The 13341-nt window shown below is 56.2% G+C and overlaps 2 protein-coding genes across 6 annotated transcripts in view; one reads left to right on the forward strand and one right to left on the reverse strand.

The window, feature by feature from the left end:
• Window positions 1-4868: 4868 nt before the first annotated feature.
• On the reverse strand, window positions 4869-10908 carry GID8 (GID complex subunit 8 homolog). 4 transcript variants are annotated; one of them, XM_082360699.1, is made up of 6 exons: window positions 10765-10907; window positions 10392-10485; window positions 7965-8094; window positions 6818-7014; window positions 6314-6511; window positions 4869-5533 (listed from the first exon to the last, which is right to left on the reverse strand). In XM_082360699.1, exons 3-6 carry the CDS (start codon window positions 8080-8082, stop codon window positions 5360-5362), a joined length of 687 nt encoding a protein of 228 aa, XP_082216825.1. In that variant the 5' UTR covers window positions 8083-8094; window positions 10392-10485; window positions 10765-10907; the 3' UTR covers window positions 4869-5359. The 4 variants fall into 4 exon arrangements, with proteins under 4 accessions (XP_082216825.1, XP_082216824.1, XP_082216826.1 ...); XM_082360698.1 differs by lacking the exon at window positions 10392-10485 and having other exon boundaries at window positions 10765-10908; XM_082360700.1 differs by lacking the exon at window positions 10392-10485 and having other exon boundaries at window positions 10679-10811.
• Window positions 10909-11068: 160 nt separating this feature from the next.
• The window catches only part of DIDO1 (death inducer-obliterator 1), a 53870-nt gene continuing 51597 nt past the window's right edge, over window positions 11069-13341 (forward strand). For both annotated transcript variants that reach the window (XM_082360693.1, XM_082360694.1), the window contains exon 1: window positions 11069-11227. The gene's annotated coding sequence lies outside the window, so the exon portion shown is untranslated. The remainder of the gene's footprint in view (window positions 11228-13341) is intronic.

A 13341-nucleotide genomic window follows, 5' to 3' on the forward strand; every position in this document is an offset into this window, starting at 1 on the left:
GAGAATCGTTGTTCAGCTCAGCTACGATAGTACCCCACCCTCCTCCTGGCAGTTCACTCTCACCCACTGCCCGAGGCTCTTTGCTGATGATTTTACATACAGACCTAGAGCCACACTGTGGGGGGCATTTGTCATTTGCCTACCCAAAGCCCCTCTCCTCCTGGAACTGACGTTCCGGGACGTGTAGACGAAACACAAAAAGGAGACTAAGTGGGGCAGGGAAGGGTGGATTCTGCCGTGGGATGGGCTGAGAGGCGCCCCCAGACAGACATACGAGTCCAGTCTGAGAGCAGGGAAGGAGGAGGCGTGCGGGCAGGGCGGGCGGAGGCCCAGGGCCAGCTCCAGGACCGCAGGGAGCCCAGCCGGGTGAGGAGGGGGAGACAGGAAGTGGGGACAAAGTGCTGGTGAGGTCATTATTTGAACCTTACAAACACTGCTGTTCAACACTTCTGTTTTACGCTCAGGATACAACAGAACACCCAGAGATTAAGGACTCACCAGTCCCACGAGTCTGTGGCCAAGCAGGGGCCAGCGCCCCGTCCCCTCACCCTAGTCAGGGTGGTCAACGGCCTTCCAGGCTTCCGGCTGACCGCCCACCACCTCCCTTCCCGCCCCTCCAGCCCCGGCGTGGCATCCTCCGTGACTGCTGGGCTGGCTTCACTCGCGGAAGCCAGCTGGTAAAATTAGTGTGACTGTAAGACACCACGACCTGTGGGGGAGAAAACCTCATGGGACAGGGCCCGCGGCCGAGTCTGCGGAGAGCGGGAGCCACGACCAGAGGAGGAGACGTCCCTCCGTCCTCTCCGGTGACTAAGCTTACGTGCAGCCCAAACACGCAGAGCGCCTCGGGGTCCCGGCGGCCAGGCGCGTCCCCAGCTCCAAAGGCGCGCCGGGGTCTCAGCCTCGTGCTGCAGTGAGCCTGCTGCTGCACGGGCATCTGACGTGGGGAAAACGCAGCCGCTCAGAAAGGTTCACGCGGGCAAGATCTGCTCACCTCCAGTCGCTGCTCCACTTGGTCAGAGCTGGGGGTAAACGAGCCCGGCAGACTTCCTTCTGTGCCACGGTCGGATGTGACCGTGAACCTGGCCTTCCAGCTGGGAGACTTCCAAACCGCAGACAACCCGAGCCCCATGTTCCTATTTAACTCCCCCCCCCATCTCCACAATGGGAAACACCGCCATGCTGTCAGCACAGGGTTACGGTGATCAGTGACCCCAGACCACCCCTCCCCCCCCCCCCCACCGCTGGGGCTGGGCCAGTCTGCTCACCATGGAGCCGTGGCCGGCGTCCCGCAAAGGCAAAGCCGCTCAGGACGCTCCACCCGCCCCAGCGAGTCATGCCAAAGGCCCACTCGAACCCCGTGCCTGACGTCTACGTAAGTAAACCACCACAAGGAAGGGAGAGCCTCGACGGCATATCTCGGTGCTAAGGCACAGCCTCCAGGACGGGCAGGCCCCGTGCCAGGACCAGCCCCTACCGAGCACCCTGGGCGAGGTGAGCACAGAGCCAAGGGCTCAGGGGCATGGCCAAGGGCCACCTGGCCGCCCCTGCGAGGCGGGAGAGGTCCCTGCCGTGGATCAGGGACGGGGGAGGGCCCTCCTTTCCTGTCCCCAATGCCACCAGCGCCGACACCCCTGCGCGTGCCCGGCACGGGGCCGCGCTCTGCACCCCGCCCATCGCCCTCCGGCTGCGTCCAGGGTCCCACACTGGCCTTCCACAGAGGGTGCGCGGGAACCCGCCCCGCTGGACGCCAGCACGGGCACCACGGCGGCGGCCCCGGGCTTGCTGGAGCAGCCCTTCTTCTTTGAAGGTTTGGAAATTTCATACGTCACAAAAAAATTACTTAGAATGTTCCAATGCAGCTGAAAGTCATGCGGTGGGCAGCCCGACTAGCTCCATCTCCTTCACAAAACTGAAACGAGGTGCCCGTGCAGAAGAGCAGACGGCAGGTTTCAGAGCGGGGATGGAGCCACAGCAAAGCACGGACGCACGGGAGCCAAAGTTCCCCCACCCTTCCAGGTCTACATGCAAACGTGTTAGTGTGGCACGGAGTTCTTTGTTCTTATTAGAACGTTGTCGGCGGGGGGCGGCGGGGGGAGAGCTTTCAGACGACCACTCTGAGAAAAATGTGCAAACTTTTACTATGAAATGAAGAAAAGGCAGCAAAGGCAACCTATTCTGCGTTTTTCAGAAGACGTTGTGGGCGCTGCACGCATGCGCCCCGGGAATCTCCTGGAATGACAGAATCAGAGGGGCACCAAGTGCTAGGGCGGGTGACTGCTTTACACAGGCTCTCACGCGACTGCTGCCAACAGTACAACGGACCGTAAACCCGAAAGAGCAGTACGTATTTCTGAAATGGAAACATACCCGCCGTCAGGAACAACACGCTTGGTGTCCAGGGGCTGGGGGCGGGCAGCCCAGCCTGCAGTCACCACACCTGACGCCTTTAATCTGGTCTTTTGTTCAGACTGAGACTTGGCAATAGTCACCCGGAAAGGAGTCCTGCCCTGTTATCCGGAGGACGGCAGTGTCTTTTAACACAGAATGTGTACGATTCTCTCTGAAACTCCTGGTTCTGCCACGCTCCTCCAAACTAACAGCAGAGATAAGTGGGAAAGTACAGACATCACACTGCTTTAGAAAAGCTGCCCTCCACACGTTTTCTCTGCATGTCTGTCTTCAGAGGGCATCTTGGCTGGACGGCGGAGCCAGCCCTGCGACCCCCAGGCTTGCTCCCGGAATCTCAGTCCACGCCAGGACCAGTCCCAACCAACAGCTGCCTTTTCTAGAAACTGGAAAACTTAATTCAAATGGCAAAATACATTAGCTCTCATTTGCTTTGCGACAATCCCTGTGCTCTGGAAGAATCCAGACTAGGGGTCATTCCTCATGTGACTTCACAACATCAGGAACACAGAGTACCAGAATATGCTCACATTTTATTTATTTCAAGGCACTTTCCACCAGAAAGTGTAAAAAGAAGAAATAAACTACCCTGGTAGAACATTACATTTTAACAAACACAACAGCGAGATCCAAATGAGACGAAGCAGAAAAATCAGCATACTTAATGTCCATTACCTTGAAATGGCTTAAGGTAGTTTGCTCGCTGAAAAAACAGAGACTGCAAAAAAGAGGAAACAGAGAAGTCTGCAAAGCTGCCCCCTTGAAGATTTCCAGCCCATGGGGAAGGAACTAAACCCCTTAAACAAAGGTAAAGAGCTGAAGAGTAACATCTGAATTCTCCGAGTCTGGCCAGCACCCAGCTCCCGTGGGTTTTAGCACTGGCTCATCAAGTCACTCACTGACTTAACTGGTGAGTGAAATAGCAACACTTCTCGTAAGCATGTAACGTTTCATGCGCGCGACAAACCCCATTCAGGTCCCGACAGTTTATAGATGATTCTTGCCCATTACTGTGCATCTCAAACCCTCTCCTTTGAAAAGTATGTCAAATTGATTATATATTAATTATGCACATAAACGATCTTATATACACCAGTAACAAAGGATTAGGAATATGCTGAATTACCTGGTGCTTTTAAAGAAATGTAGTTTTATGTCTACTTCCCTAATATTTTTTTTCCAGCTTCTGCTGTATTAAGTCTTAATTACCTGAAGATTAAAACCCCCTTTCTCCCTAACTTATTTTTATCCTCAAACCTCAGGGAAAACGATCATACGGAAAGGTCACACCTGAGGCTGACGACCGAGAGAGGTGAAACTCATCACTTCTGGGGTTAAGGAAAGGACACCCCCCCCCCAACCCTCACAAGGTCCAAAGGGCAGCATGAAGGGCCAGTCTAGGGCCTGAGTGGTCTATTTGCCTTTGCACCCGTGACTGAATTACACAACCCCCTGGGGAAGGAAAATCCTGCCTGAAGCTGTACCCACTGAAAACCAGTGACCCCGCAGACTCAAGTGCAGGTCGGAAGTGAGTGGTAAGTGGAGGGAAGAGCTGGTGCCACAGATGCTTCAGGACAAACACTCGGGGCGTCGGAGGCAGACCCCCGACCTCCCCGAGGACCTGCCTCGCTGTGCATCCAGGCCCGTGGGCTCCCCAGATTCGGCTGCTGATGGCATTTCTCTCCATCGAGCCCGGGTGCCAGCACAGCCCACCCTGCACAGGGGTCAGACGAGGGAGCACTGAGTCTCAGCCACGTGGGCGCTCCCACCAGAGGACGAACAGGAGCCACCAGCCCCAAGAGCTGCGCGCGCTGGGGCCCCTTCCACCTCCACCTCCACGGCCTCGCCCGGGGGCTGGCAGCTCCGCAACAATCCACGAAAGCCCTTCCAGCACCGGCGCCCCGGGCCGCCTGCCACAAACCCCAACACCCGAGCCTGCATCTGGGTATCACCGACCGCACTGGGTGCGGGGCAGGGGACAGATGTGAGGGCACAGAAGCAGGACAGGCACAGAGCCGGCTGACGGCGTGAGAGATGCTGAAGTGCAGGTGACAGAGTCCACTGTGCCACGGCACACGCCACGGCACACGCCGCGGCGCAGTCACGCGTCTCTCCGGCTGTAGGTACTAGACGGTGTCACTGCCGTCACATGGGGAAGCCAGCCCCAGAAGCAAAAGGTGTGCTGGAGATGATTAAAACTTTTGAGAGACCATTTTGGTCATTCTTGAAATTAAAGAGAAACCTTTATTTTTAACATAACTGCCCAGGAGAGATGGTTCATTGATCCACTAGGAAAGAGTCTCTCACCACGTACAGCACCAAAATATATATTTAAAAAATTAAAAAACACACAGCCCGCCCCTCATATACACACGCACACACGCACTTATCTCCCCCAAAGCCACACGACCCAGACCAAAAGGGAAAAAAATCAAACTCAGGACCCGCACACAAAAGAAGTCTTTGAATTGGGATTTACAAATTTATATAGTCTTTCCTATGAAAAAACGAAAACAAACCAAAAACCAAGGGGGGAAGGAAATCCTTCTACACGAAGGCCAGCCGAGACGTGGGAGGGTGAGGACGCGCTGCCTGCCTCGACGCAAACAGAGAGCAAGACGGCCATCAGTGCTGCCCAGATGCTCCGAGCGGGGGCCTCGGGTGGACCAGTGTCCCTAAGATGCGGCGTCTTGGGAGCCGAGACGCCCAGAGCACTGAGGTCAGGCCATGGTGCGGTCCTCGCCAGCCTTCCTCGCCAGCAGGAAGAGACGGTGTCTTTCGCTGCGCGTTCTCCAGCACTTAAAAGGGCTACTTCTCCCTTTCGAAAAGATTCTGGGTCAAAAAACAAAGTAAAAGGGGGGAGGAAAGAGTTCTCTGCTGCCGTAAAAATCTTCAGTCCCAGACGGTGCTCTGCCGGCCCGGGCGGTGAAATGGGGCCCCTGCCCAGACTCTACTTGGGCTCCTCGATCACGCCTTTGCTGAGGTCTGTCATTTTGGGATATTTGACTTTCTTCTGGTCCAGCTCATTCTGAGCCCAAAGGAGTAGTTTCAGTAACTTTGCCAGCTTGGGTGTTGACTCACGATTTTCATAATCCAGGACAGCTTGGTTCACTTCACTCCACACCTAGAAAATAAAGGCAGCCAATAAAAACCACCACACACGCAGAGCGCCCGCAAAAAGGGTCCATCATAAGATGCATTTCATGCGTCTTGGAAACCAATTTTACGTGAGAAGCTGGTTACTTGTTTAACAAACACGAAGCCTGTGACTGTCAGGCGCTCCAGAGGATGTAAAACACACTACTTGTCCAGAGGAGCTCACGGTGTGGTCAGCAGATGTCGCATCCGGCCTGGACGGCGGCGACATGCCAGGAGCTGGGCACGAGGGGACTGGCAGAGAGGACAGACCAAGGTGGGGGTGGGACCGGTTCCATCCTAACGAGCCCCAGGACGACACCTGAGGGGGACCCCAAGGACACCCTCCCTCCAGGGTAGCGGCGGGCGGCGGCGAAGGAGCACTGCAGTCGGGGAGCCACGGCACCGGCGGGAACACAGAGGCTGCAACGGGGAGCCCCAAAGTGTCCGAAGCAAGTGTGGGCTTCTAATCAAAAGGTACTTGAAACACCTGTTTCTACGAGTCTCCAGCTATACAGGAAGAAGGCTCAGATAAACAAGAAAAATGGGCAAAGAGGCTTGACTGTCGTGTAATAGTCGCGATGCCCTGGGCCCCTAGTGTGACACGATGGAAGTCTAAGCTAGGGAACAGCCGATGCCCTCCCAGCAGTGTCCCGGCCAGAAGCGCTGTCCTGTTCGACACCACCCACCCACCGCCCCGTTTCTTTGGAAATCCCGAGAACATCTGTGGAGGATGCAGACGGAAGCCCCCTTCCCGCCTGGCGCCCACCTTCTGCCTCTGCATCATGTTGAGCAGGTCTCCGAAGGGTGAGTCCTCGGGGTTGTCGAAGGCCAGCAGGGCCAGCGTGCGCTCCATCTCGGTCAGGCACTCCCGGCTCTCCTCGCCCTGCTCGGCCAGCTGGGTCTGCGCGAACTCCAGCGCCGCCTCTGTCTCCCGCTGGCGGATCAGCTCGATCAGGTGCTGTTGCTGGTCGGGGGCCAAGCAGACGGGGTGAGCGCCGGGCGCCTGGCCACCCGGCCAGTGACACCCCCGCGGCCGCGCCTGCTTCTCATGGAAAGGGCCTCTCAGAGGACAGAGTTGTCTAGCAACTCCGAGTTGTTACATTTGCGTTTTTAAAGCAAGAAACAGCTTCTGAGACACACAGGAGAGCAGCTAACTCTAACCCCTTCCCCACGTCAATTAAAGCAACGTTCTATTAAGGCGAATTAGCCTCGTTACTTCTGAATCCCATAAAGAACCTTAATTTGTTGAGCGTCCGCAAACCAGACTCACTTGTAGGTGGAAGTAAAGATAGCGGTTTGTGTCCAGAAGCTCCGGGTGGAGGCTATTGACCAGTGCGATGGCCTCGGGAATCTGGCCTTCCAGTATCATCTCCCGGATTTTGATTCGCTCGTCAAGCGTTTCTAGATCAACACTAGGTTCGATCCCAGATTCCATCCGAAACTTCTCTGCTGCTTCCTTAAAGCCCTCTGGAAATGAAAACCATCCTCACTGCTCGGAAGGTCAGCAAGACATCAATGCAAAGCCCTTTTATCTCTAGAAAGCCCATCCGCCTTGAATAAAAAAATCTCTGATATAACTGCACTTTCTTGGGGATTTGGGTTTAATACCTTTGTGACTTACCAATTATGCCCCGGAAATGCAGAAACGCAGACATAGTACTTCATTTCCTTCCCCCAACACCCCAAACGCTCTAACCTCCCAGCCAGGTGAGGATGGGTGCTGAGGCCCCACGTGCCGGTGTGGCCCCTGGTGGAGGGCTGCGGTCCAGGCCCAGTGCAGAGAAGCTGCCGACCTGCTCCAGGGGAAGCAAGGCCCTCTCCGCCTGCAAGGCCCTGGCCACTCCCACTCTTAGTGAGTTTACAATTCTCTTCCACATCAGAGACTGACGGGAGGGGTGGTGGACACTGGGAACTCACAGGAAGGCGACTCGCTTTCTGGAAACATGTGGGTTTTCTCACCACGTACAGAGTTACCCTTTTGCTTCCCAGTGTCAAGGAGGACTGAGTGTTAGCCGCAGAGCATGTGCGTTTCCTTCCGTATGCCCGTCCCCCTTTCTTCTTTTGAGTTGGACACACCTTCTAGAAAGAGTCCAGTATCGTTTACCAGACTGGCCAGAAGAGATTAATTACTTGGGTTTTAAACGTACTTCAGCACTTTCTTAATTACGTTGATCAATTGCAAAAATGTCAAAGGCCAAGAAACAGATTTTTTCCTTAGGTCTCAGAGACCTGAAATCATGATCTCATCTCCGGAAGAGAATAGCTCTTTAAAACCGTAACTACAAGTTTATCAAAAAGAACACTGCATTTTCATGACGCCTGAACACAAGTGCACCGCGGAACTTCAGCAAGTCCCGACTGTGTGCACAGAAAGGGATACGGAGGCCCAAGCGGCAGCACCCTCGCCACACCCCTACCTGTGACCAAGTAGTTCATGATGAGACGGTTCATGTCTGCCCGCTGGACATGCAAGTTATTGAGCTTCTCCATCCACTCGTCCTTTGTGATTTCATCGGGTTTTTCTGTGTAACTCATTCTGATTTATTTCTACAGGGAAAAAAGGTAATATTTTAAGAATCGGTGAAGAATTCTATGACAATTGCGATCATTTCAGACATAAACACGGCGACAGAGCAGGAAGTAAGACGGGGAGAGTGGGAAGATACTTAAAATGTGGAAAACGGCACATGCAAAGGGCATGAGACTCAAAACACAGATTCAGGGACCAAAGAGAAGGTTGGGGTGTTAGGAAGGAGGATGAACGTGAGGAAGAGCCAAGGGTCTTAGGACCAGGAGGTCAAGAGGTCGGCCGGGGTCCGAGTAAGGCCCTACAGGACAAGGGGATCTAGATGAACTCCCCTCTAAGCACGAAGGGCAGCCACGAGAGTACGGGCTGAAGAATCACGTGCTGCGATGCGTGTGCTCAAGAGAAGCCCACATCACACACCCTCCAGACTGACAAAAATGAAGCGGTCTGACAACACCATGTGTTCACAAAGACGTGGAGTTCTCCTGAACCCCTTTACCCTGCGGTCAGAACGGACCGCACAGCAAAAACACTCGGCTTCGCTGTGCGAGGCTGCGCACGTGTGCTCCTCACAGCCGGCTCTTCTACTCCTGGAGACTGAGACCCAGACCCAGACGAGCCTGTCCACAGAGACACTGCTCAGGATGGCGACAACATGGAAGCCATCCACCCGGATGTTCAGCCAACAGCAGCACCGACAAATGGTCTGTGGTTCACGGGAGCACGGTCCCACGGCACCAAAACCCTGGGGCACATCGGTTTCACGCTTCAGCACTGTCCAGGCTGTACAAAGACTATCTGCACATTTTACCACGTATCATACGCCATCCTCTCTGTGGTGTGGGGCAGCACCCCACAATCAGATACGATTTCTTCAGTGAAACGTATGAGGCCTCATACCAAGTGGAACAGAAGCTACTAAACAGCCTTTGCCAGGTGAGGTTTTGCCATCTAACAGATTAAAAAGAAAACCAAAAACCTTTGGTTTTCAGAGTTACATGGATTTTACAACTACTGAGAAGGGGCTGTGACTGTATCCACGGAACAGGATTTACTAAAGCAGGTAAAATAAATGAATGTGACCACATGGGGGACTTAGAAACCAGATGGACGAAGAGAGCCAGTCACAGCAGAGACCCAGGTGCGGCGGTTTGTGAAGAAGAAAAACAAGACAAGCTGTACAATGTTTGCTTAGCAGTAAATACATTAAATATACATTCATAGCAAAACCGTTTTGCCATTGTTTCAAGTAAGGGCATGAAACATGAAACTCAGGAGGTGGTTACCACTGGAAGGGGGGCCCTGGGAGCACCAGCTGGGCTCTCGGGATGGGTGGTGAGCCCACCACCGTCCACGTCAGTTTTATCCTCTGTAACTGACACAGACGTCGTGGATGTTACTTTATACATAGCAAAGCACATGCTAAACCGATTCAAACAAAAAAAAAAAATTTAAAAGGCAGCTCTGGGTGCCCAGTGGACACGGGGTGACCGTGGGGTGGTGAGAGCTGCGCAGGAATACCAGTGAGGAGCCACCCAGACAAGAGGGGACAGCAGCAGAAGGGCCACAGAGCACAGCCCACCAAGACTCTGTGGACAGAGCCAGTGGGCCTTGCTGCTGGACCCAGCGTGGAAGGATAAAAGAACGGAAGACTCGGGGACCATGGGGGTGTTTCAAGCTTGAGACCTTGGAGGATGGAGCCACAAATGAGAGGAACAGGTCTGAGGAGCCGGGCAAGTTTGGGCTATCAGACCCACGGCAGGAGAAGTCACGCAGGCACCTGGATTACAGGTCCTGAGCTCAGCGCTGGAAACAATTAGGGAAACAGCCGCCACAAAATGACTGAAAGCCAAGAGTTCGCCAAAGATCGCCCAAGGAGAGAGTGTAGGTGGGGAAGCAAAAGGGTACAAGACAAAGTCCTCGGTCCGTGGGGGATGCCATGCCCAACGCTGATCCGCAGAAGAACACTTGTCCTAAGACATAATCAAGAGGTGCTGTCCCTCACCCAAGGGCCCATCTCTCTAAGCTACGGGCCACTGGCGTAACTCACTCAGATCAAATTCTCAGTCCTGGACGACAGAGTGACGTTTGAAAAAGTAACAACTTTGGAGAACTGTCCCATTCTGTTTCGTGCAGAAAGAACTCGGGAGTTAAAAATACCACAGACATAATTCAACATCCCAATGCGGACGGCGAGGAACACTTGCTCGCAAAAGCAACGTCCGGCCTCTGCAGCTCAGCCTCTGCTCGGACGCGGTTCCGGGTAGAAACGGTTCCCGTCGCAGAGACACCTGTGCGACGTGTCGAGAACTATCACCTCCTAGCAGGCGCCGCCTCGGAATGTGCAGACTCCCCTCGAAACGCGCTTCGTCAACAACAAACACCGAGTCTCTGCGCCCGGGCTCCGCCGCCTTAGGAGAAGGGAGCATTTGGACCTGCAAACCCCGAGGGCGCCGCCTCCCCGGACAACGCGACCCGATGACGCCTGCTCGGACCCCCAACCCCGGAAGGCCCCCCGGCGCGGTTGGCCGGTCGGCGCACCCCCGCGGCCCGACCCGCCCCCTTCCCGGGCCGCCTCGACCCCTCCCCGGCCCCGACCCCTACCTGGCCCTCCGCCTCCCCGCCCCGCTTCGCCGCGCTCCCGCGGGGACGCTCCGCCCGGCCGCCTGGGTCCGCCGCGGCCATCTTACCGTGAGGATCCCGCCTGCCGCGCTGCGCGGTCTCCGCGGCCGCTCGGGGTGCGGGGCCGGGCGGGGAGGGGGCGGCGGCGGCGCCGGGGAGGGGGAGGCAGAGGCGGGGGCCGCGGCGGAGGCGGAGGCGGGGGCGGGGAACGGGAGGGCAGACGCACCGGCGGCCGCCCCCTCAGCCACTTCCCGCGAGATCGCGAGATTGCAAGCCGACAGCCAATCAAGGGCTCTCGCGAGGGTGCGGGTCGCGGCGGCCGCCCGGAAGCGCGGGACTCCAGCTTCCGTCCTTGCGCAGAACTCCCCTCACGGCGCCCTCGCTCTACGGATTGGCGCGAGAGTCAAAAGGCGGCGGCCGCCTCTGGTTAAGATGGCTGCCGTGGAGGCGTCGTGGGGGAACTTCGAGCCGGGACGGCGACATCTGGACTGAGTCGGAGGCTAAAGTCCCAGCGTCCCTCCAGTCGTTTGTGTGAGCCCGAGGGCATGGGGCGGGAAGGGGGGACAGGCGCCGGTGCTCCGCGCAGCCCAGAGGCGGGGTCTTTGCTAACCCGGTGCTCGCCTTCGCGCAGGCCCGGGAGGAGCCGCCCGAACTCGGCCGGCGGGAGCTCTCGGTTCCGACGGTTGGGGCGGGTTCCCGGGCACGCGACCGCGGTGGGGAGCGCGCACCCGCTCGCTGCCGGCTGGGTCAACCCGGACGGGCCTGCCTTCGGGGAACCTCCCGGGGGCCCGGGGGCCTTTTCCGCCTGTGGTCCCTGCGGCGCGGGGCCTAGTGATTTTTCCCGCCCGTGATCCCTGCGGTCCCAGGCCCGGCGGTCTTACCAGCCCGGTGCCGGGTGGTCTTTTCTGCCCGTGATCCCTGCGGCCCGGAGCCCGGTGGTCTTTACCGCCCGTGGTCCCAAAGCCGCGCTCCGGTTGGGCGGGGACTGCAGGCCTGTGCGACAGGGGCCCCGAGGTGCTGCGGTCGCTCTCCGAACAACGGAGGGTCTCTCTGCGCCGCGGCCGGGACCTGGTGGTCGCGGAGACGCAGAAAGTCATTTGCGCGTTTATTTGGTTATTATTGTCCGTCTGCTGGAGAAGAGTGCAGACTCCTTCAGAGCAGGGTCTCGTTTTCCCGTTGCTGGAGAGTAAAGTTAAAAGATTTTAACTGGTTTCCTGTGATTGCTGGGGAGTGAACTAAATAACGTGGAAGTGGTGTGGGACTTCTTGCAGTAAGTAAGTGGAATTTGGCAAGTAGGTTTGACAGTGACGACTAATTGTGGATATCTTCCATTCGGGTTAGTCAAATGAGCTAAATCTGCAGGTCCAAAGCTTTGACCAAATCTATTTAAAACGCAGACGCAAATGCAGTATTTGTCTGTAATTACATCCTTTTCAAGCACTTAATCCTATAAACAACTTTAGATGTCAACTTTATAATGGGCGAGGGGTGCAGATTTTTAAAATTCTTTTCAAGGGTGCATGAGCAAAAATCTGGTGCCCTAAGAGGCTAGAGGGTTCTAAAGAAGGTTCATCTGCACCCTCTTTGCGGGTCATAGGTTAATGGCCCGTCACCCCCAGAAGTGGTCCTGCACAGCCTGAATTCTGTCTAGATACTGGCTGCTTTTTGAAACCCACACTTCAGGCAGGATCATCTCTCTTTGTCCCTGGCCCCCTCTTCACACCCATCGGCAACTCCCCAGTTGCCTGTGTAGAGTGAGCACAGCTGAAAGCCTCACCACTCCTACCCTGACTCTGGACTCACCAGGGTCTCTCACCTCTGGGCTCTCAGGAGCTGGGTCTGCGTGCAACACTCCTGAGGCCAACTCCTGGGAGTGGGGACACCATCCCGACAAGCAGGATGTCGTGCCACCCCTTCGTGTTCACGTGGTCCCTAAACGATTCCTTCGTTGCCTTCAGCACACCGTTCTATGTCACTGATGCCTGTTAGTGTGTCACAGTTCACCGCCACCAACACATGACCTTCATAAGAGCTGAAGCGTCTAGTATGTGGCAGGGGTTCTGTAGATACTTGTTGAGAATGTGGAGGAATAGATGAGTGAGGGTGAGGACCTTCGCTAGAAGCAGTCTCAGCAGAAAAGGACAAAGGTCGGGAAGTTAGCAGTCCCAGTGGAGTGAGAGCAGAGGAAGAAGTCGAGAATGGCGCTCGGATGTGTAGCCTGGTTGGTGGGGTCGATGGTGGCGCCAGCTGAGGAAGAGCCGGCAGGGTGAGGAGTGAGATGGGAGGAGGGAAGGGGTGGTTAGGGGCCCAGGGTGGACCATGGAACGCTGGAGGGAGCGATGAGACTGGAAGTGCAGCTTTCTTGGTGACACCTCGTGAGAGTCCGTAAACGTATCACTCGGAGGACGTCCGTGGAGAGGAGCAGCGGCTGGAGTCCAGACCCGCGGAGGAGCAGCGGGGAGGGGCCAGAGCGCTGCTGCCGGGCTCTCCGGGAGCCTCGGGGCGCGGCTTCCAGCAGAGCGACTGGCGGGGCGGGGCGGGCCACTTGACATTCCCCAAAAGCTGCCCTTGTGACAGGGCAAGAAGTTCGGTGAGCCGGTGAACGCGGAAAATGTCAGATCGCGGTGAGCTGAGAGGGGGTGAGG

This window comes from Balaenoptera borealis (genome assembly GCF_965194805.1).
Source record: "Balaenoptera borealis genome assembly, chromosome: 16".
In the NCBI taxonomy this organism is placed as follows: Eukaryota; Metazoa; Chordata; class Mammalia; order Artiodactyla; family Balaenopteridae; genus Balaenoptera; species Balaenoptera borealis.